Below are 24,946 nucleotides of genomic sequence, written 5' to 3' on the forward strand. Positions count from 1 at the left end.
TTTTGAATTACTTCATAATTAGCGAATGATCTGATTACCCTTCTCTGGGGAGGCTTTACTTGTCCACCAGACGGCCAGCCAAATTGGGCCAATAAGTGAATGCACTTAAGAGCATAACAACATATGTCATGAAGTCAACTGTCAGCAGTGTTGGGAGTCACGCATTACAAAAGTAATTAATTATAACGCAGTAATGTAAGGGATTACAGGGGAAAGAAATCGGTAATATATACTTGTTACAAATGCAAGTAACGCATACATTACAACACATTTTTTCACCTAAATTTTGTGTGGGTATTTTGTTTCCTTCATACAATGTTCGTGGATCACCGCGAGATCAGCTATTGCATCTGATACGTCTGCGCAGAGATTCAATTTCTAAAGTTCCACACAGAACTTCCTCTTTCACACGTCGTCTCTTGAAATGGCAGGCTGACAAAGGAAGATCCAGATTGCTCGTTTTCAAGATGGGTATATGGCCACTACTTTGACTTCATTGAAAATAAGGACGCCAAGAACATTTCAGTAAAATGCACACTGTGCTTGAAACCCAAACCGCTTTCCACGTCGAAAAACAGTACAAGCAACTTGACGAAACATTTGAAGAGGTGCCATAGCACCACCAACTTAGTCAGGAAAGCAGGGGATGCATTCACACGAGACAGGGGGGCAGGGGCATATCCGACTGGGGGGATGAGTAGCCTACATTGCATCCCTCTCACTTTTACTGGAAGGCTATTCCATCCCCCTTACTTTTGTTCAACTAAACATCACTAAAATTAAAATAAATCCATTTGAAATAAAATATTATACGTTCGCCTGTCAAAGTAGGGAAATTGAAAATGCTTGCTGTTGCTGCATCACTGTATCACTGTAAATTCTAGCGCAATAGTTGCATGAATAGAACTATAGCTGTTTGCGCAAGTCGCAAAATGCGATTGCCGCGGTGCTGACTGAGCGGCCGCACGTAAAGAATAGTAGTTGTGAGTGAGTGACAAACTGATCTCCGCACTAAGTCACATGATTCACGCGAGCCTCGAGCTTGCAAACTGACTGGCTGGTATCCTCGCAATCATTTTTTTCGCCTATAATTTTGTTGATAAGACATTTTTCCCGGTGTGCTGAATAATTAATATTCAAAATGCATAGGCCTACTGTAGCAATGCATCTGCTCTTTTATCAATAATAATTTTCAAACTCGCAGTGCAGTGAGGTGGCTTTATGTTTCAGCCAAGTGCAAACAGAGCCTGTGCTGCATGTAGGGCTCGGCGGTTTTGGAAAAAAATAGCATCACGGTTTTCTTGATGAAAATTGATATCATGGTTTTCTGCACGGTTTTTTGATATGCAACGATTTCCCCCCAAATCTTCATCTTTCTGAGGAAATGACTGAAATTAAATGTTAAAATGAGAGAAAATCATGAATTTAAATGAATCTCCATTTATATTTTATCATTTTTTTCATTTCAATAATATTTTCTATAATTTATAGTTTATATTTCCCTATCCAACAAATTCTCAAATTAGAGAAAATGCAGCATTTCATAAAATAGCCTAAAATCTTGACCAGGGTGCCATAGATTTTTCAAGGAAGAAGGGTTAAATGATTATAAGCAGCTGTTTTGGGCTTTTTTCAAGACAGCCCAAAACAGCTTATTTCGTTCTACACCTGTCAACACGAATTGCTTATTTGTCGTTCTACACCTGGCAACACATCCGGCGTGTTGCGCTGCCGCTGGACTAGCGAGTAAACAACAGTGGGACAGAAACGAAACAGATTGAATACAGACACGGAAAGCAAACGGATTTACTTGACATTGTGTACATATTGTCTTTGAATTAAAGTCCAAATCCAACGTAGAAGGTATTTTTTCCGGTAGTTTGTGTCATATTGCGATGTGTTTCGCTCCTATTTTGCCCCCAAATCATTTCAAACAAATATAGCAATGTAGCAATGTATCTTGTCTGCCCATTGCATTTGAAAGCTAGGCTACTTTAGCTTATAAGCAGTCTCAACAGCAGTGCTGCACACACAGTTGGGATGGTAATTAAATACAGTTAAGAATCAGATAACTGTTGTAGCCTGTTAACATAGCACCACATAGAATTGCCTTTTATTTAACTTTGTGAGATCAAAGGTAGGCTGAATGAATTGAAATGTTTGTCATGATTCATCCATGCCATGTGTGTTCATCATGTTTCACTCTCACTAGCCTCTAGCGCGATTAACCAATTATTTTATTAGTTCAATCAACATATTACATTGTGGTGAAATTCCCTAGTAGAACGGCAACAACAGTATACTTAGCAGAGTTGAAATGAAGTGTCAGAGACTTGAGTTAGAAGAATCTTTGGAAGTGTGACACGGAGTATGAAGCTCACGCACATAACATAGTAGGCTATAAACAACAACAACAAAACCGTCTCTCATCAAAAAGAGAACCTTGTGCAGTGTAAACCGAGATCACGTTTTTTTTACGGTATACCGCCCAGCTCTAGCTGCATGTGTGTGTAATAGAGAATAAACAGGCACTGGTGTGCATGGTAAGGTGTGGTAAGAAGAGAAAGGATTAATCATTGTGTTGGTGAATCAATGTTTGGTATTGTATGTGGGTAAGACACAATTCCTGAAAATGTTGGTTTTCAGTCTGCAGGCTTCCAAAAGGACTTGTGGATGGCAGGTGAAAGTCATACAACCTCATAGATTTGCACTGTAGATTTCCAAATCCTTATTTGCACTCATTTTGGCTAGAGTAACTAAAAGTAATGCAAAAGTAGTGTAATGCCTTACTTAAAAAAAAGTAAATGTTGTAATGTAAGGCATTACTTTAAAAAGACAGTAACATGTAATAAGTAGTGCATTAGAGTTTTTGAGTAACTTTCCCAACAGTGACTGTCAGTGATTGGTCTACTCATTTCAAACCAGAGCTGAGCCCACTCCTCCCACCCAAGCGCTCCATTCCAGGGCATCGAGAATCCAGACCGAAAATGAATTATGAAGTAATTAATGTGGTGTGGTAAAACCAGGCTATTTTAACATGGGAAGGGAAATAAAATCTCATCAACTTCACTGTGCACTATGAACTTCATGCTTTTACACAAAAGTGCACGATTTGGCCCTTTTGTGTGTCCCATCCTCTGTACTATGAGTCATTTGGATGTTGACGGGGAGCTGAGTTAGCCTCGCGCGCCATCCTACGTACTTCCGCCAAGACACGTGGCTCCGCACTACGTCTGGTACCTGTCTTCTGTGGAGCGATGTTGACTGGTAGGATTTTCACCAGTGTTCTGACAAACGGTCCTACATTGTAATTTTATCCTACGGTAGGATTTTCTGTCAGACATGTCTGTTAAACGGCCCTACATCGCCATAGATTGACATCAGACATGTTTGTTCAACAACTTATAAACAACTTAAATGTCCTTCCTGCTTCCTGCAATCGCGTCAGATCAAACAAAGTCCAGACCATGAATACGAAATGGAAATGGTAGTATTATGGGATGGTCTGGACCAGGCTAGAGCTGAGTGACCTACTCCCAAAAAATGAAAAGTTTACTAGCATAAAAAGGTTTGTGCACAAACGTCATTTTCCTGCTCAAAGGAGCACAAACAATACCAATCATTTTCAAGTCATTTGGATGTTAATGGGGTGCTGAGGTCACCAACCATTTAAAAGTAAAATGTCTTAAAGTCGGTTTGTGCAAAAAACATTTATTTTGCCTGCACAAATGATGCGAATGAAAATGCCGCTATTCTTATTTTCAATGAAGTAAGAGTGAAAGCCTATCAGGAAAACTCCCATTGTCATCGTGACACAACACTTCACAACACACAGTGCTCTCGGAATTGCATTTATGCCTCACTCAAACAAGGGGCCAGCCCCAAATGGCAGGGATTCGAACCAGAATCCTTTAGGCTAAAGTCTGACACCTAACCTCTACTATGACCTATGCAAGATCTTGATGGAAACTGAAGGCAATACTGAATGGACATAAATGCTGCATTGCAACAGCTTATGGAAACAATGCCCCACTGCCCCAGTAAATGCACACCATAATCCAAGTTAATGGTAGTCCAACAACATAGTAGACATTGTATTTGTGGCCTCTAACAAAGTTTCAAGCAAGTTTGTTGGTGAAAATCTTTTTACAGTATAATTGAAAGACATTTTTTACGGAAATATGTTCATCTCTAAACTGGGCTAAACAGGACTTACCAAGGACAGTAAGTGGGACCTGCTGAGGCAAGCCCAGTTAATATATATGACTTACCAATGACAGAAAGTAGGACTTGCAAAGGCAAGCCCACGTAATAATAAAATTGGGAAAGCTATAACTTCACTGTTTTAGCCACTTGTCATATGGTTATGATAGTAAAAAAAAGCACAAGTCACTGTGCTCAGATTATAGTAGTTCTAGTTTTGGTATTCCTTGGGCTTTGATTTGACTGACTTCCCAGGGTGGCACAGTCAGATGGCCAGCACTTTCCCAGTCTTGTAACTTCCCCATGTTAGATTGATTTCTTTGGATTGATGTCATTTTAGTTCATTTTGATTAGCGAAATGAATATTGATCCACTGTGTTGGGCTACTTATCATACCTTCTGTGCTCTTGGAAGTCTCTGCCTTTTTAGTGACTTCAGAAGCAATGCTGGCCACCTCTTTGGTCACTGATGCTTGCACCTCTGTGGCAGCGAGAAGGAGAAAGTTATAATTCTTTCTACGCATAGCTTACTCAAACAGCTTTTTGACAATGTGAAAACATGTATGGAAAAGTCCTGTCACTATGCTAGCTAGTCATTATACCTTCTGTGCTCCTAGTGGTCTCTTCAGTGACTTCAGAAACAATGCTGGTCATTTCTTTGGTCACTGATGCTTGCACCTCTGCAGGGAAGACAAAAGAGGCAAGTTATAATCCTTTCTACAAATAATTTATAGAACTAGTTTACTAAAAAATATATTTTTACAATGTGAAAACATGTATGGAAAAGTCATTTCACTATGCTAGCTGCCTACCTTCTGTGCTCTTGGAGGTCTCAGCCTTTTTAGTGACTTCAGCAATGTTCTTCAGAACCACTTCTTCGGTCACTGGTGCTTGCAACTCTGAAAGGAAAACAAAAGAGACAATTATAATACTTTTCACAAATAATTTATACAATTAGTTTACTCAAATATCTTTTTTACAATGTGAAAACAACATGTATGGAAAAGGCCTGTCACTATGCTAGCTAGTTATCCTACCTTCTGTGATCTTGGAGGTCTCTGCCTTTTTAGTGACTTCAGCAATGTTCTTCAGAACCACTTCTTCTGTCACTGGTGCTTGCACTTCTGAAAGGATAACAAAAGAGGCAAATTATGATCCTTTCAACAGATAATATAAATGGATATCCATTTATTCTCAATCATAAGTCTACAAAGGTCTCCTAACCAAAGGTCTCCTCAAGGGGCATTCACCTTGATCCCGGAAAAGTATGAGCATGAATTATCTTATTCTAATAGACAATCATTGTTATTACCCTCACCACAATAGGTATATTTGACAGCAGGGATATATTGATGGTAGAATAACAAGCTGTTGCTGTTTTACTGTTATTAAGCAAAACACTGTATGTACCTTACTGTTTTGTGGTATGCAAAAAAATATGGAAAGGTGTTGGACTAGTTCTTATACCTTCTGTGCTCTTGGAGGTCTCTGCCTTTTTAGTGACTTCAGAAGCAATGCTGGCCACTTCTTTGGTCACTGATGCTTGCACCTCTGAAAAGAAACACAACAGAGGCAAATTATGATCCTTTCTACAAACAATTTATACAAATTGTTACTCAAATATATTTCTTTACAATCTGAAAACATGTATGGATAAGTCTGTCACTATGAAGCTGACACATTTTTGGTCCAAGCATTTCCCAAGGTCAGGCCACCATGAATTAAAAACCAATAAAACTTGAGACAATACTGTACCTACTATACAAGACACAAGACACAATATTTTTATTTGTGGGATACTAAAAAACAAAAACAACAACAAAAACAACAATAACAAAGAGAAATATGAAAAGAAGGTATAATAATAATAAAAGATAAGTTTTCTCAGGAATTTAAAAAGCAGATGGCTTGAGGTGAAAAAACCTCTTCCAGTCTCTCTGTCCAGCATTTCATCGAAAGCAGACGTTTATCTGAGAGCAGCCTTTCAAACATGGAATGGCTGGGATGGAAGGTGTCTTTCATAATCTTTCTTTATCCTTCTAAAATATAGAAGGGTAGCCTTGGAAGGATGGTCCCAGTGATTTTTTTCTGCAGAGTGCACTACTCTGTACAGGGCTATCTTATCCTGAGCAGTGCAGCCATAACATGTTGTCATGCTTCCAGTAATTACTGATTCAATTGTGGCAGTGTAAAAGGACTTGTGCATCTTTGATGGATTTTGAACTTCCTTAGCCTTCTGAGGTGGTACAGATGCTGCCTAGCCTTTTTTTTACTATGTATGTGATGTGAGATGACCAAGATAGATCTTCAGAGATGTTGACTCCTAGATACCGGTACTTAAAACAGCTCACTCTTTCCATAGGGACACAAAAGATTTCCAGATGAGCATAGTTCAGAGCTTTCCCTCTTCTGTAGTCCACCACAAGTTCTTTGGCGACATTGAGCTCTGAACTGTTCTCAATGCACCAGTATGACAACATCTCAATCTCATTTAGGTAGCCTGCTTCATCGTTGTTGGAGATGAGTCCTACCACCACTGTGTCATCAGCGATTTCAAAATACAGTTGGAGCTGTTGATAGCTGTGCAGTCATGGATACATGCAGTTTTCGTTGTAATAAAAAAAAAAACAGTATGCCATTAACCCAGTTCTGTGATTACCGGTATACTTACAGTATGAGCCTACATACTGTACACCAAATGGACTTAGTAGGCCTACCCCTCTGAAAATATACATTACATGATTACATTCCCCTAGCAGCTTTATATTATATGTTTTCATTCTTCTTTTTATTTTACTGTATGTTTTATCTTAATGTTTTAATTTTCTTTGACTCTAATTCCGTTCTTTCTGTCTTGTTTCCTTTCTTTTTGCTATTAATTAATTTTTTTGTGAAGCACATCGAGTTGCACTTGTGTATGCGCTGTACAAATGCACTACAAATAAACTTGCCTTGCCTATATTGCTAGGATCATGAAATTATGACAGATAGGACGGAGGTGACAAAAAATGCTTGAAAATAAACTTACAAATAGGCTAGGCTAGCAAGTTAGAATAACCCGATGGATAGAATATAACGGTACATGGGGGACCTTGTCATGGTAAAGTGTGGGAACCCCTGATAGGCCAACTTTCTATTTTCTACAATATTTTTTCTATCTTCGCTTTCTTTTCTCTTTAGAACATTGAATGACAGTTGTGTATGATAATGTGCTATAATGTGCTATTGCTATTACTAGCCTACTTAAATGATCACAGGTATCTGTGTGGCATTATATGTAGGCTTCTCTCTACTACCACAGGTCTACCTTCTTCCTGTATCTCCCCTTTTCCTATATTCTTCTCCCACCTCATTTCTTATATCCTACGTATTGGCCTGCCAGACACCTTCCAGATGCAAGTCAAACAATGTCGTCTCCTCCCAGAGCACCAACGCAGTGCCGTTCCTAAATGTATGTCACTGTTTAGTTTAGTTTATTGGTTTATTTCATCAGGGACCATGTGCAAAGTACATTAGTAACATAGTAAAAACATGACCAGCACCAGATTATAGCTAATAGCTAATTTCCATCTACAGTCCCTGTTAAAGTGGCTTGCAGTGAAGGTAATGTGGCCTACAGTGAAGGTAATGCGGCCCGCTACAATTTATGGCGGATTGGATAGAATTTTAAAAAATAATTAATAACAAGTCAGGCCACTGAGCAAATGCCCGGTATGTCCGATGCTCAGTCCAGCAGTGCTAGCTAGTTGTTATACCTTCTGTACTCTTGGAGGTCTCTGCCGTTTTAGTGACTTCAGAAGCAATGCTGATAATTTCTTTGGTCATTGCTTGCACCTCTAAAAGAGCTGATGAAAGGAGCAAATTATAATTATCTTTACAAATAATTTGTACAATTAGTTTTTACAATGTGAAAATATGTAGTTCTATCGAAAAGTTGTGTCATTCTGCTAGCTAGCTCTTATACCTTCTGTGCTTTTAGAGGTCTCTGCCTTTTTAGTGACTTCAGAAGCAATGCTGATCATTTCTTTGGTCACTGATGCTTGCACCTCTGAAAGGAAAGAAAAAAAGGAAAATTCTAATCCTTTCCACAAATAATGAATACAATGTGATTACTCAAATAGTTTTTTTACCACCAGAAAACATGTATGGAAAGGTCCTGTCACTACGCTAGCTTTTTAGTATACCTTCTTTAGAGGTCTCAGTCTTTCTAGTGACTTCAGAAGTAATACTGGCCACTTCTTTGGTCACTGATGCTTGCACCTCTGAAAAGAAACACAAAAAAGGCAAATTATCAGCCTTACCACAAATGTGATGTTTTTGGAGTTGGGCGATTTTGGGCATGATGTACAATTTTCATGTAACATTGTGCTTTAACCCATTGATGCTGGATGTTGCATTGCAAAACATTATAATACAATAATAATAATACATGTTATTTTTGAGCGCCTTTCAAGATACCCAAGGACACTTTACAATCAAAACAAATACATAACAGTAGGGAAAGTAAAACAAAGCTTCAGTGAATTAACAATAGGAGAGTAATTAAAATGCAAAAATAAAATAGAAATAAAAGTACAATAAAGATAAATGTTTTCAAGTAAGAAAAAGAAGTAGAATGCATTTGAAAATAAAATAAAATGAGGGGAAAAAATAATAATATGTAAAATTAAAAATAAACTGATGATTAAAATAAAGTGGAAGTGCCTGTCAATGAAGTGGAAAAGCAGAAATGAAAAGGTGTGTCTTCAGCTTGGATTTAAAAGTAGATAGTGTAGAACACTGACGAAGTGACAGTGGGAGTGAATTCCAAAGTTTGGGGCCAACAACACTAAATGCCCTGTCGCCCATGGTGCGCAGGTGTGTGGAGGGAACTGTAAGGAGGAGTGAGTCAGTGGAGCGTAGTGTGCGGGTGGGATTGTATGGGGTGAGGAGACTTGTGATGTAGGAGGGTGCAAGGTTGTGCTGGGCCTTGTATACAAGGAGGAGAATTTTGAAATGGATACGTGAATGGATAGGAAGCCAGTGTAATTGATAGAGGATAGGGGTAATGTGATGCCAGGGTCTGGTGTGTGTGAGTAATCTAGCTGCGGAGTTCTGAATGTATTGTAGACGGTTAATTTAGTAGGGAGACCAGTGAGTAGGGCATTGCAATAATCTAATCTGGAGGTTACGAAAGCGTGGATGGGGGTCTCAGCAGAGGTAGGGGTAAGAGAAGGGCGGAGTCTGGAGATGGTTTTAAGGTGGAAAAACGCAGTTTTGGTGAGTTGTTTAATATGGGATTCAAAGGAGAGCGAAGAGTCGATGATGACGCCCAGATTTCTTACTTCAGAGGAAGTGGAGGTAAAATAGTCAGGGATAGAGAACTGAGAAAGGTTTATCTTTTTAAGTAATGATGGAGTGGCGATGATGATGGCTTCGGTTTTGTTTTGATTAAGTTTAAGAAAATTTTGGGTCATCCAATTACTAATTTCATTTAGGCAGGTTGTTAAGTTAGCGAGGGGGAGTGGATGGGAGGGTTTGGTGTGAATGTAAATTTGGGTGTCATCTGCATAACAATGAAAATTTAGGCCATGTTTTCGGAGAATGTTGCCAATGGGAAGAATATAAATGATGAAGAGTAGGGGGCCTAGAACTGAGCCTTGAGGAACACCATGTGTGAGGACTGAATTTGGAGACCGGAAATCACCAATAGAGACAAACTGCTCTCTTCCAGTTAGATAGGACCTGAACCAGGAGAATGCAGTACCAGTGATGCCCAATAGGGTTTCCAGCCTTGTGAGAAGGACGTTGTGGCAGACTGTGTCAAAAGCAGCTGTTAAATCAAGTAGCAGGAGGATACTGAAATGGCCTGAATCCGCAGCTAACAAAAGGTCGTTTACGACCTTGACTAGTGCAGTTTCAGTGCTATTCTTAGCCCTGAACCCAGACTGCAGTTCCTCCCATAGGCTAAATGATGTCATGTGTTCTTGAAGCTGTAAGGCCACAGTACGCTCTAGCAGCTTGGAGATGAAGGGAAGGTTTGAGATGGGAACATTGACCCTGGCCCCTGGAGCTGCATGATGCAAAATTCAGGCTCATGGGATTTGAGACAATTTTATTGAAAATCTTGGTATGTTAGTGCTGAAACACATTCTAATGCAAGGTGAGGGTCTTATTAGCATTTGAATGAGCCCTATCTCATGCCTTTCGTGAAGTATTCACGAAAAAAATAGATGAATTTTCGTGGTGCATTCACGTTATTGCCCGCTTTTCGTAAAGTCTTCACGAAAATAATTGATTAATTTTCACGCTGCCTATTCACTTGAATTGCCCCACTGCTGCTATGGTTATCCAAACGTCTGCAGGGGCGGGGAGGGGGTGCTGACAGAACACTGCTGATACACTCGGGACTCACTAATTCGACGCCCTTTCGGTACTCACGCCTTATGTCCCCTAAACCTAAACCTAAACCTAACCCTAACCTTAACCCTACTTAACCCTAAACCTAACCCTAAACCTAACCCTAACCCTAACCTTAACCCTAACCTTAACCCTAACCTTAACCCTAACCTTGACCCTAAACCTAACCCTAAATTGCTTGTTTGAAATGTTTGATTACCATGTGACGGTAGGCTACCGAAAGGGCATCAAACTAGTGGGTCGCTAGGCAACAGTCGGGCAATTCAAGTGAATAGGCAGCGTGAAAATTAATCTATTATTTTCGTGAAGACTTTACGAAAGGCGGGCAATAATGTGAATGCACGACGAAAAGTCATCTATTTTTTTCGTGAATACTTCACGAAATGAGTGAGATACGGTTGTTTGAATACAACTTATTGCATGTTTTATGTGCTTCAGAGGCTGAGATATTTAGGTTTTTATAGGCTGAGGGCAACTTTTCTTAAAAAGGGCTCAGCCATTCAGCAGTCTTTTTTGCAGGTGCTTTAGGCATCAATGGGCTAAGTAAGACTTGCTTTTCCCCATGAACATAATGTGAAAATTAGGCAAATTAAAATGTTCTTTTGTTGCAACTGAAGTTTTTGATGAATATATACAAATGTATGTCACTGTTGAAGTGGCCTGCAGTGAAGGTAATGTGGCCTTCAGTGAAGGTAATGCGACCCGCTACAATTGATGGGGGATTGGCTAGAAATAATAATAATAATAATAATAACAAGTCAGTCCACTGGGCAAATGCCTGGCATGCCCGATGCTCAGTCCAGCAGTGCCAACTAGTTGTTATACCTTCTGTGCTCTTGGAGGTCTCTGCCGTTTTAGTGACTTCAGAAGCAATGCTGGTCATTTCTTTGGTCATTGATGCTTGCACCTCTAAAAGGACTGATGAAAGGAGCAATTTATAATTCTTTATAAATGATTTGAACTACTATTTCAAATAGCTTTTTACAAAGTGAAAACATGTATGAAAAAGTCATGTCACTATGTTGGACTAGCTCTTATACCTTCTGTGCTCTTTAAGTTCTCCTTTTTAGTGACTTCAGAGGCAATGCTGGCCTCTTCTTTGGTTACGGATGCTTGCAACACTGAAAGGAAAGAAAAAAAGAGTAAAAATATAATCCTTTCAACAAACAATTTATATAAATTGATTACTCAAAAAGCGTTTTAACAATGTGAAAACATGTATGGAAAAGTCCTGCTACTCTGCTAGCTAGTCATTATACCTTCTGTGCTCTTGGAGGTCTCTGCCTTTTCAGTGACTTCAGAAGCAATGCTGGCCACTTCTTTGGTCACTAATGCTTGCACCTCTGAAAAGAAATGCAAAAAAGGCAAATGATCAGCCTTACCACAAATACGTTGGGCGATTTGGGCGTGATGTGCGTGATTTTTATCTAACATTGTGTTTTTAGTAAGAAAAAAATGCTTTTCCTCATGGACATCATATGAAAATTAGGCAAATTACAATGTTCTTTTGTTGCAACTGAAGTTTTGGATGAAGAAATGTTTTTGTTTAGAATATATACTAATCAGTTTTTGTTTGTTTGTTTTTTGTTTAACAAGACATACAATATCAACTTACTAAAAAAGGCATCTGACATTCGAAAACAACATACAGTACAATCAGAGCAAGTTCGAGTTTGTAACACAAATGCTGTCCTGCAGTGTGTCAAGAATCCCATGTTTTAAAACAAATGATAAGTTGCATGGACATAGTGGTCTTAGACACAGGGCCCCTACAAGGAAGAGGATCAGTTATTGGGCTGGGAGGGTTAAGAGGTGAGCACAACCCATTTTACTTTTCTACAGAACAGACAATAACACCAATATAAATCTTTACAGCAGTGTGATGTCACACTGCAGGACAGTGGCTCTGAAAAAAATAGCAAATAACAAAAAGTAGTGGACATTACACAGACCACTAACAGTCACAAAACTTTGAGCCTTTGAACAAAATAATTTCATACTTTTTTCTTTTTTTTTCAAAATTGGAATATGTGTCTAAAAAAAATGTATATCACCCTTATTTGTTTACCACTCTTTGTCTAAATGTATTTTGATAAGAAATATATATCTATTATTTTATAACATGAAAAATGTGTATGGAAAAGTCCTATCGCCATGCTAGCTAGGTTTTATACCTTCAGTGCTTTTAGAGGTCTCTGCCTTTTTAGTTACTTCAGAAGCAATGCTGGCCACTTCTTCTGTCACTGCTACCTCTGCAAGGAAAGACAAAATCACTTACCACAAACCGTTTAACCAAGTACTCATCTGTTTCAGATACGGAGCACGAGCAGATAGTAATCTCACCAGTGTGTACAGTCTGGAGTAGCTGTATTGGTTCTCCAATACCTGCACGATTAATGGCAGCTACACGAAACCGATATCCCGTGCCAGGGATGAGGTTCCCTACATAAACCTCTGTGGTACAAACAGGCTCACTGTGACATGGCGACCACAGGGCACTGTCTACCTGGCGCATCTCCACTCTGTATCCAAGGATAGAGCTGCCACCATCGTTAAGTGGTGTGAACCAAGACAGGATAACCGAGTCTTTGGTTTTACTCACTAACTCGGGATCCTCAGGAGGATCAGGAGGGCCTGGTTAGAAAAAAAAATAAGCGGTCACTGAAGAGACTGTACTGACATTCTGACTGATAATATTACATGCATATATGCAGGTAGAATTATATACTAACCAATAGCACTGAGTTTAGCCATAGATATGGCATCTTGTGCAGCAAATGTGACTTCTTGATTTGTTTGCCTTTTAACTTTCTTCAGGATGAGCTTGTGAGTACAGCCATCTGAACTCACGACATTGTCATCATCTGCATGGACCTCTGCTCCATTAACATACCATGTAACTTCACTTTTTGCTACCACCTCATTCAATATACATGTAAATTCCACATGTTCACCAACTACTACTTCTTTGTCTTCAAGAGCCGTCATTATTTTCAGCTGCCAACCTAAAAAAAACATACATCATAAACATTCCTATCAAATATGAGTTCTCATTTAACTCATAATATTTAATGTATATCTGCCTTTTGAGGTAACCTGGCTCAATCGTCAGAAACTATGGGCAAGGCGTAGGTTTACAAAGGTGTGGTTTTACTAAAATATATATATATATATATTTCACGTAATTGAAGAAACTAGTTCGACATATTTGCTACTTCAACTACTCACAAATTCAAAAATGCAGTTGAAATTGCAGAATCAATGTCAACGAGTGAGCCCATGCAAACCGCCATTGTTGTCTGACATTTGTCGCATTTCACTTACTTTTCCCACTAAGTTTAAACTACGTCACATATCTGAAAATCCTGCAATCCTCATTGGTCTGTCCACCTGTTGGTTATTCATCACCAGCCTATATGGCTAGATGTTTTTAAAAACAGGATGAACTACTTTGCATTCTGTAATCAGAGGACAGTTTCATATGGATCCTAAATCCATCTAGCATAAGCTTTGCCACATGCAACACTGTTTAATGTCAGCATCATGTGCATTAATCAAGTGTTGTGTTTATGTTGTTGTTTTTTTAACAGCTGTCATTGTTGGAGTGCCATAGTTTGCTTATTGACGATGGGTATGTCATGATCTCGTAACTCGTAGAATGATTTCACGGAACTCTACATTACGGAAATAGGCGTTATATGCCTGCAATTCTGATAATTCAATATTTCTGTGTAATAGATAGGTAATAAGTCCCTCAAAATCTTCGCTACTGAGTGCCACAGTCTCTGGCAGTGTGACGGGATTTTATTGTGCATTCATGTTGGCAGTCAATATAGTTCCTTTTAAAATATTCTTCCTTGTGCTATTTTTAGAATTATCCAACTACAGTATTACAACATGTTTTGGCCCTCTCCCAACTTTTTTGAGATTTGTTGCATGGGTTGAATTTTAAATGAACACATATTTCCCTCAAAACAATAATTTTCCGTAACAGTTGCTAAGTTGACCTTGTGCCATTGTGCATCTTATGCATGACTTGAACGTTTTGAAAATAGTAGCATTTTGATTTTATTCACAAAATACCAAGTGTCCCAACTTTTTTGGAATCCACTTGCATATTCAATACGAATGCATTTTAGTGGTGTTATAGATGACAAAAAGTAGAATTTCTGTAAAAATATTACTGAAACATTTTCGCAATATTAATAGTGAATGGTTTTTATCTTGATTATTACCATGATGGCTAACTAACATCAAAATCATAATTGTGCACAGTGTAAAAAGCATGATTAGGCATTATTGAGGGGCGGAAGGGTCAGTTCTATGTTCTCACGGCCCAATGGTCCCACAGGTCATTGGTCCTACATTAGAATTTTTTTTTCCAAATAAGGCCTAATGTTCCCACATTCCAATGTTCCCACAGCCCATTGGTCCCACATCAATGAGACTTTAACATTATTTTTAGGCCCATTGGTCCCACAGCATATTTCTGCGGCTCCATGGTCCCACATTTCTAAGAAATTATTTAAAAAAAAAAAAAAATAGCAAGTCTAGGCCGCACTGTAATTGGTTAAATGTCTTTACAACTTTTCTGGATTAGTTTACTCAGAAATGTGGGAAGATGGAGTTGTGGAACATACAGTGGCGTGTCGTTGCTGATGAAAAGGGATGGCAGGCATCCCCTAATTCCCCCAACAACAGCTTTAATATCCGTTAATCATTCAAACATTCTGTCTATCGAGTCTCCTACTTTAATATTCCCTTCCACTCTCGTTTTCTCTGTGAGTATTTTCCAGCTGGGGAAATAGCGCCCCACCCCCTTCCATTGGGTAACGATCTGGTGAAACAAAGTACTACAGGTCTCTCGTTGCTAAATAGTTTGTGCCATGGCTGCCAACTCAACTTGGCTGCCCAAAAATTCTGGAGTGTTTGAAAAAAACTGAATGCTTGACCAATCAGATTGCTCAAAATTGGTCACGAGATAAATCATCTCGCCTGTCTATGATTTGCCAAGGAGGGAAACGGATGATACTTCAGGATTGGCCACTTTACCTGCCAGTAGAAACTACATTGAACAGGCTACTGCGCAGTTTTTAGCGCAGCGCGCTAAGCCCCCCACATTTGGGCTTACATTGCCCATGGGGACCCCGGTTCGAGTCCGGATGGGGTCATTTCCCGACCCTGCCCCATCTCTCTCTCCCAGTAATTTCCTGTCTACTCTCATACTGTCCTACAATAATAAAGGCCAAAAAGCCCCCAAAAATACTTCGAAAAAAAAAAGATATTGATGTGATTTGGCTACTAATAACCATATTCCCAGCAATTGTGTGAAAATTGGGATTTAGAAACGCTGTTTATCAAATGTGTAATGCCTTTAGAATACAATAGGAGGTGTTGTGTTAAATGCAGCTGCCCTTCTTCTTCCTCAAATGAATGGAGTTCTTTTTTCATTCGACTCATTTGGCATCTCTATCCTTGTGTAGGACAGTTGAACTCAGAGTCGGTAGGTCGTGCGAGAATACGCACCCTCGGCACTGCGTGATATAGCCTCGGAGGCGGGACCAAGCCCCGGTGCTCCAAAATTTCCACCTTTCAGAATGATTTTACAAGAACTTTGCCTTGGTCGCAGCCAATGAGCTGTCTCCCATAGAGATGGCTCACTCATCTCACTCAAAGAACCGGGGACTTATACAAGTCCTCTTGTTTTATTTAACCATCTAGCAATTAAAAAGTTAATGGCTATTTGCTCTCAGATACAAAACTAAAACAATACACAATAGTAATTTTGGCAACTGCATTACACAAGTGAATTTAGGAAAACACATACTAACCTTTGACAGACAGCATGGCAGTGGTGGAGGCAGGACCGGCTTGAAAGGTCACAGTGCTCTCACCAGCACGGAGCTCCTTCAGAAGTAAGAGGTGACGACGGCCGCTTTCAAAGGAAACAATCTCCACACAGGATGAATCAGACACGGGTTTACCATTAAGCAGCCAACAGATATCTTTGGGTTCAGGGCGGGACAGGGAACACTCAAATAGAGCCTCCCCACCTTCCATTGCGTCCACGTTCTCAAGTCCTTGTATGATGTCAATGGGTTTAGCTGTAGATAGGTAGGTAAGAGAAATGGTTAGAAGAGAATATAGAATAGAATATCTTTTTATTTGTTATTGTAACAAGTACCTCCTTGTAAGTCGCTTTGAACAAAGGCGTCTGCTAAATGCTAATGTAATGTAAAAAGTACAACGAAACAGAGCAGACCTTGTTCGGTGAGGAAATAATTTAAAGAAAATTAGATTAGAAAGATGCTCTAATCGATTGGCCGCTGATCATGATCAGCCGATATTGCCTAACAATAGCTTGATCAGCACACCTAATCAAATGCCAATCGTGAGATATTTTATTCCTCATGCAACTTTTTTTGTATAAATCTGATGCTGCCCATCATAAAGGTGAAACTCAGCGACAAAAGCATGCGTTCTTCCTTGCCCTTTCTTTTTTGCACATTCCCCCTTCATATCTCCATCAATATGGTCTGATTTTGCCAAGCAACATGAAATGTCTGCCATTTGCGATTTGCAAATGACTCGCCAGTTAGCTAACTTATGGTGGTTAGCACAACAACGCTGCAGTAAGAACTGCTGAAACGGCTGAATGACCTCAGATGAGGGGGAGAGTCAACCAGACCCGGGTCTCAGAGAGGGCATTAAACAGAGAATAGAAGGAGGGGCTTTTCGTACAGAGGTGTCTGCTGCCTGTTCATTTCAAGTGATACTTTTTGTTTTTTCTGATCTGGGTTTCTAAAGTTTCAGTTTCAGTTCAATATTAAATAAATCATTTATGAAACAATTTCAGCAATAATTCACTTCATATTATAATGAATAATACTTTATAGGCCTACCAAATACAGTGTGAAAGATAGATTGGCGAATACATTTCCAATTTGAAAGATAGAGCTACATGTGCACATTATGATAATGATTGATCTACAAAAACTTGTCTATAATATTATAGTTGTGTTAGATTTTCACAAATGGTGCACCCTCTGCAAGAAAAAAGCTAGGGAGGATTCCCATTCTTTCTGTGAGCAGCAGTGATAATCGACAGTGGTAATCGACAGATCATGATTTTGGTGATCCGTAATCTGTGATCGGGCCCAAAAAAGCTGATCAGAGCATCTCTAAACTAAACTATATATAAACTAAATAAACTATACAATAAGAGTTCTCAAAACAATCTAACACAAATATCCACATATCACAACCACACACATCCAGACACCCAAATACAAACTACTCAAACCTCACACACCCACCCAGCACACATATCGCAGCCATACACATTTACATTCATGCTGTAAGTAGAAACCTATGCTTTGGTGGCATCATTTAGTTCAGCTGGGTAAAAGCTGTTTCTCAGTCTATTTGTCCTGGTTTTCAAGGACATGTATCTACTGCCAAATGGCAGCAGTTCAGACAGGTTGTGGCCTGGGTGTGTGGACTTGGCCTTTTTGGGCAGTGGGTGCTGCACAGGTCTTCCAGAGGGTATTGTTGGTAACACTTTACTTTAAGGATCGCTAATGAGGTGGTAGATTTAGTGATGGTGAATTGCCTGAACTGAAACAAACAAACATGGTGAAACCGGTCCTGCAGTTGACTTCTCTGTTTGTTTTTATGTTCACAGGACTTCCAACCCTTCGGATGGCAGATTGACGACATCACATCAGTGAATCTCATAAATAAATGGAAAAATAAATAAGGTTTTGCACACAGTGTGTTTGTCTGTTTACTTGAATGATTTCATAGCATGATAGTCTATATTGTATTAAAATTGATAATAAATAAGTAATTGAGTGGAAATAAGAGATATACTATATACTGTACTATATATTACAGCCCTGATTCTATCCAATTTCCATAAAACTACGCAGTTGTTTCCAAGGTAATTAGTCAGAAACAATGCAAGGATGCTTGATGGTCGCTATGCAAATTACATAGGAAGAGGAAATAATGCATATTACGGCCCTCATACCAAGAAATTACGATTAAATTACTATGCTGTTGCAGTTAAGTTATTGGCATACCTACCACATATAATTAAGCCTACTGACACTAGCTGTTTCCATTGCTAGGTTTAGGCCTCATTAACTAGAAACTACAGCGTAATTACACTGGAATCAGCATGGTTATTTTGCTTTCATCAACTAGAAATCATAGCGTAATTGCATTGCAAACTGTATAGTTATTTTGCTGTTGTTACTAAAAACAAACAGTTATTACCCTGAAATAACTATGAAATTAACACGAAATTATCACCTTATTAGCGATCTGTAAAGTAAAGTGTTACCGTATTGTTTATATTAACAAGTTGTATGAATTATTCTTACATACGAAGACAAATATACATACAGGTACACATTAAAATTAGTCTAGTAGAGATTGAAACATAAAATAATTGTATATACAGTATTCATTCAAAATAAGTACAAACAGTGCAACAACAAACTCAGCATACAAAATAAAAAAGGGCCATAACCGAAAAGAGGACATCTTACTAGGCAACAGCATTCCTGAATCTGGCGGTGTCATCTAGGCCTAGCAATATGGTAATGTAACATGAGGTTGTAATGCAAAAGATTGTGCAATGTGTATTAATTGCAGAATTGTTATTGAGGACATGAAGACGACCAAGTGAACCCTTAATAGCCTACTTGAAGTTGAACCTTACCAATCTAGTCAGTAAGTCTTGTCAAGTAGGGTACCTTGTGAAGTTCAAAATGTATTGAACTTCACTATGACATACTTGTAGCTGGACGCTGGTAGCTGGATGCAGATTAAGCTTGCTCTCTGAGAACTATGTTTACAAGACAACCTGGCCAAATTCTTGTGGGGCTTTGTATTTGCGATAGGCAGTCTATTGGATGATGGAGAGAGATAGACGTCTCTAAGAAAAAGATACATTGAATTTGTGAGAGGAAAGTAAGTGGGTCATTCCATGCCAAGAAGTTGAACATACACTTGCACTTGTGTCTCAAAATATTCTGAAAATATTACTGGATGTTCATTACAACCAAGATAAATGGGAGCCTGCATAAGTTCTACCAAGGAGATTCAAATTTATCGGTTGTCAACTTAACTATCATTAACCAATCAGACTCTTTCTATTGACACTCGCATCATTAAAGGCAGATTGAGGAGCAGCTTAACAACCCCCGGCAGATGTGGCAGAGTATTCAGTCCATCACTAATTATAGGGGACATTCTGTGTCTCATGGAGAGGGAGATGCAGAACTAGCGGAGGAGCTGAACAGTTGCCCGCTTTGAAGCTCAGGCACAGCATTCAGGTGTACCACGCCAGCCCCCGCAACAACCCACTCCACACCTTAGCACCCCACCCCATACCGTTACACACCCCAGCACCCCCCCACCCACTCTGGAGGTTGTGGCTGATGACGTGAAGCGAGTGCTTCGTGCTGTGAACCCGAGGAAAGCAACAGGATGGTGTACCAGGAAAGGTGCTCAAGGCATGTGCAGACCAACTAGCACCAGTCTTCACTGACATTTTCAACCTGTCACTGAAACAAGCCACCATCCCAGCCTGCTTGAAATCTGCCACCATCATACCAGTTCCAAAGAAGGCATCTACAACCACCCTCAATGACTTTCGCCCCGTTGTACTCACTCCAGTCATCACCAAGTGCTTTGAAAAATTGGTGCTGAGACATATAAAAGCCTGTCTCCCCCCAACCCTAGACCCTCATCAGTTTGTATACCGGGCAAACAGATCCACCGAGGATGCAATATCCATTGCTCTCCACTCTGCAATGAGTCACCTGGAAAGACAAGGGATCTACGTCAGGATGCTCTTCATCGATTATAGCTCAGCTTTTACCACCATCATTCCTGACATCCTAATCCCCAAGCTGAGACATCTAGGACTTCCATCATCCACATGCTCCTGGATCAAAGACTTCCTTGTTAACCGTCCCCAACAGGTGAAACTTGGTCAACATCTCTCAACCATCCGCATCCTCAGCACCGGCTCGCCCCAGTGTTGAGCCACTTCTTTACACGTTTGACTGTAGCCCCATCCACCCAGAGAACATCATTGTCAAATTTGCAGATGACACAACAGTGGTGGGACTGATAACCGAGGGAAAGGAGGAGGCCTACAGGGATGAGGTCCTGAAACTTGGAGAGTGGTGTGCAACGAACAACCTGGCCCTGAACATCTCCAAGACGAAGGAGCTCATCCTGGACTTCCGGCGCAACAAAGATGCTCCTGCCCCCCTGTACATCAATGGTGAACGTGTGGAGCAAGTGAGCTCATTTAAATTCCTAGGTGTACACATTTCGGATGATCTCTCCTGGTCGACTAACACCTCTGCTCTGGTTAAAAAGGCCCAGCAGCGATTGCACTTCCTGAGAGTCCTAAAGAAAGAACAGTTAGACTCAAGCTTGCTGGTGACCTTTTACCGTCCCACCATAGAGAGACTGCTGACCTATGCAGTGTCAGTGTGCCACTCAAGCTGCACTGAGGCTGACAGGAAGAGACTGCAGAGAGTGACCAAAACAGCGCAAAAAATCATAGGCTGCCCCCTGCCTCCCATACCCACCATTTACAACTCCCGCTGCCTAAGCAGAGCCAGGAGTATCATTAAAGATCCCTCACATCCTGGCTTTCATCTTTTCACACTGTTGCCCTCTGGCAGGCGCTACTAGGCAATGCGGCATTACCAGCCAGGACCAATAGGATGAAAAGCAGCTTCTTCCCCAAAGCTGTTGTGACAATGAACTCTCACTTACTGGACAATGTTAATCTATAAAGGATTGTGCACCTTGTAGGGAAGCTCAAATCTCAGTATACTTTGTATTAAGACAATAAAGGCTTTCTTTTTATTCTATTCTATTCTAACTAACCAGGATTGTCAATCAATCACAACAAGAGATTGGGGATTCCCCTTTACGTCACTAATGCATCATTCCTTCTCAGCCAATGGATCGTATTCACATATTTTTAAAAAGCTGTCACTCATTCCATTCTCTGCTTTCTAGTGTAAGCCGACTTTGACGCCACCTCCACCCCCCCGGCCACCGTAACCAGTGGTTCCCGACTGACAGGGGGCAGGCTACACCCACCTCCATCTCCGATGGGAGGATATGCGCTCCTTGAAAAAAAAAAAAAGCAACACGGGAGCAGTGTGCAGACATTCATCTTTATTTTCACAGGATATGCGCTCCTACCACAGAATTCTACGAGAAGATGGGAGCCTGCGCCAAAGAGATCCGTTCATCATACACCATACAACTTCATGTTTAATTCATTGTTCAATAAATGTCAATATCGTTCACTTTGCTTCACTGTGTGCTGTGGCGCTTGAATTCTGTGTGCCTAAGAGGAAATGCCTTTGAAGTGGATGTTTCAACAAGACAGGGGCCGTTTCCCAATGTCTAGTGTGCGTCCTTCGAAGTGTATCAGCCTTTGTAATCACGCCCAGTGATTGGATACTCTTTGGGCTCTAGAATCCAATCACTGGGTGTGACTAATTGGGCTGATACACTTCCAAGGATCATACACTAGACTTTGGGAAATGCCCAATGACTCCAAACACATCAGGAAGTGAGCAGAATCACGGTTCCAGACAAACAGCACCCAACTAACTAATGGAGTGGCCTGCACAATTTACAGACCTTAATCTCATAGAAAACATGTGCGTTGACATAAAAATAACGGACCTTAATCTCATAGAAAAGTTGTGGGTTGACATAAAAATGCTCAGTTGTGACAACCAGGGTACAGGACACCAGTTGGTGACATCATAGATAGAACATAGATTCATATAGTTCTAGGCAGTGGCTTTCTTTTCGCTAGATACTAACACAGGACCACTACGTCACAACAAGCAAAGGTTATGTAAAAATGAATTTAAGTGAATTACATTTACCTTTACTGCACTTTCTGTGTTTGATACTCACTTCCTGGAACTATTTTGGAACTCTGTGAATGTGTCAAAGGCTCCATGAGCCGCCATCTTTGTGGAAAAATGGATCACAGAGGTCATAGCTCTCTCTCGAACTTACTTCCATGGCTTTGGTTGCTCTGATGTTCATAGTGTCGGAAAGTGTGACTGCCAAATAAAAGTGAACTTTAATTAATTAATTAATTAATGAAGGGGCAGGGGCAGGGGGAAGGGCCAATGTGACTGTTGACAGATTTGGTGTTCAATTTGTTTATTGTTGATATATAATACTTTTAGTTCCTATCAAATTTGATAAATGTCCTCAGTCAAGTTTATCATATTACAATATGGATGTAGGCTAATCTGGTTTCAAACGTAAACGTTGATGGCATTTCATTGTAGGCAATGAAAACTGTCCTACCCTTTTCCTATCCCTTGTTGAAGTTTATGGTTTATTATTGGTGTAAAATACTTCACAAAACACTCCACCAAAGCTTCAGTTAATACATTTGTCAAGCTCTTCATACTCAGCTTAAGGTACTTCAGTACAGTGAGTTAAGCTCACCTTTCACATGTAGGTGGGCCTTCACACAGGTACCTTCTGCCTCACAGGAATAGATTCCCATGTCTTCTGGGATAACAGATCTAATGTACAAGTGAGCCACATTCCAGTCCTGATCCACTATCACTCTGTAACCATCAACCTGTAGTGACTGGCCATCTCTTTTCCAGAGAGCTGTGACTGGTCGAGAATATTGGCAGAAGAACTCTGCAGGCTCGCCTTCTTGCACTTGTAGGTCCTCCATGGAGCTGACCACATCTACAGACGGATCTGAAAGGGCCATGGGCATGAATCTGAATCAGAGCATGCAACACGCTACTTCTATGCCACATTTACTGACTACAGTACATCCTTTTGTGGCACATTTAGATATTCAGTACTGAGTAATATTTGTACAAAGAATTTTTTGTTCACACTGAAATAATTTTGTAAGTGAAAAAGTTAGGGCAAACACAAAGCATCAGTGCATAAAGACAACATTTGTGTCTGTTCTGCTTGTATATTAACAGCAGCATAGCATTGAGATTATTAGGAGGTTAGCAGTGGAACAGAAGCAGAGTTTCGTGTGGGTTAAAACATGAAGAGCAGGGGGCTCATGTACAAGGTCTTCCATTTCCTACTAATAGAAATATTTGCACATCTGAACTCACCTATCTGTTGCCTTTGACACAGTCAACCACAAAATACTAAGGAATGGCAATCACTGGTGCTGTCCACTCATGGTTCAACTCCTACGCTCCTTCAGCGTGTCATGGCAAGGAAAACTTTCTTCAACTCACACATCCACCACTAGTGTACCCCAAGGATCAGTGCTGGGGCCCCTTGTGTTCACAATATACACCTCCTCCCTGGGACATGTCATTCGAACATATGGATTCTCCTATCACTGCTATGCTGATGACACCCAGATGTACTGTACCTGTCGTTGCAGCCAGATGACTAGACGGTTTTGGCACACATCTTTGGATGAAGGAACACCACCTACAGTTAAACGTGTCCAAGACAGAGCTCCTGGTGATCCCAGCTAAAGAGTCAATCTGTCACAACATCAACCTCAAGATGGGATCTGCAACTGTGACCCCAAACAAAGTCACCAAAAACCTTGGCGTCATGATTGATGTCGAGCTGTAAATTCTCCAACCACACAACATCAGTCGGTTGCACCAAATGGTCTTAGCTAAGACTGGTCGTAACTGCAAAAGTGGTCTTTATTAAGACCAAAAATGTAAGACCACCGTAAGCCCGTTGCACCAACAGGACTTAGGACTGGTCTTAACTGCGCCCGGTCGTAGCGATGTGCGTCCATGTGAGAGTTCGATTTCAGAATGAAAGAATGACTGTTGCTATGATACACCTGTCAATCATTCAGCGCTTTGATCTAACGCACGGCTCGACTCACATGTGTTATAAGAGGTCAGTGGTTCTAACTAGGTAGGCTATAACACGTCGCGCAACATCAAGCCTCTAATGAAGTACCGGTAACAGCATGGATAGCACTACGTTTTCTTTTCCAGGACAAACACAGGACAAAGAAAAAACACAAAACACTGGACAAATAGCCAATTTGGCTTTGATGTGCATTGCAAGCTTTTTCATCTAAAAATGCACTTAAGCTATTTCTGATTTAAAATTAGGCCTAGGCTATGCGGTGCGAAATTGTTGAGAATTTGTTCATTTTCTCGCCATGGGGATGGGGACGGTAAAGGGAAAGCTACGTTGCCTGACATCCTAGTGTCTGGTGCCTGTGTTGTACAGCCAAAATATGTTAATTAGGCCTATTGTCAACAACTAAGAATATTAGCCTGTCTGAAAATGAGCTTGCA

The 24,946-nt window shown here is 40.3% G+C and overlaps 1 protein-coding gene across 13 annotated transcripts in view; it reads right to left on the minus strand.

Moving 5' to 3' along the window:
* obscnb (obscurin, cytoskeletal calmodulin and titin-interacting RhoGEF b) overlaps window positions 1-24,946 on the minus strand; it is a 226,662-nt gene that overhangs the window by 60,561 nt on the left and 141,155 nt on the right. For 9 of the 13 annotated variants that reach the window (XM_063218188.1, XM_063218190.1, XM_063218189.1 and 6 more), the window contains 16 exons: window positions 23,127-23,393; window positions 16,433-16,705; window positions 13,334-13,606; window positions 12,945-13,235; window positions 12,776-12,853; window positions 11,861-11,944; window positions 11,642-11,722; window positions 11,427-11,519; window positions 8,387-8,464; window positions 8,167-8,250; window positions 7,958-8,047; window positions 5,670-5,753; window positions 5,240-5,326; window positions 5,015-5,101; window positions 4,805-4,882; window positions 4,600-4,683 (listed from right to left, as the gene is read on the minus strand). In XM_063218188.1, coding sequence (XP_063074258.1) covers window positions 4,600-4,683; window positions 4,805-4,882; window positions 5,015-5,101; window positions 5,240-5,326; window positions 5,670-5,753; window positions 7,958-8,047; window positions 8,167-8,250; window positions 8,387-8,464; window positions 11,427-11,519; window positions 11,642-11,722; window positions 11,861-11,944; window positions 12,776-12,853; window positions 12,945-13,235; window positions 13,334-13,606; window positions 16,433-16,705; window positions 23,127-23,393 — 2,112 coding nt within the window. The remainder of the gene's footprint in view (window positions 1-4,599; window positions 4,684-4,804; window positions 4,883-5,014; window positions 5,102-5,239; window positions 5,327-5,669; window positions 5,754-7,957; window positions 8,048-8,166; window positions 8,251-8,386; window positions 8,465-11,426; window positions 11,520-11,641; window positions 11,723-11,860; window positions 11,945-12,775; window positions 12,854-12,944; window positions 13,236-13,333; window positions 13,607-16,432; window positions 16,706-23,126; window positions 23,394-24,946) is intronic. The other 4 variants (XM_063218187.1, XM_063218193.1, XM_063218194.1 and 1 more) reach the window with 4 other exon arrangements.

Source organism: Engraulis encrasicolus, chromosome 16, assembly GCF_034702125.1.
Source record: "Engraulis encrasicolus isolate BLACKSEA-1 chromosome 16, IST_EnEncr_1.0, whole genome shotgun sequence".
In the NCBI taxonomy this organism is placed as follows: domain Eukaryota; kingdom Metazoa; phylum Chordata; class Actinopteri; order Clupeiformes; family Engraulidae; genus Engraulis; species Engraulis encrasicolus.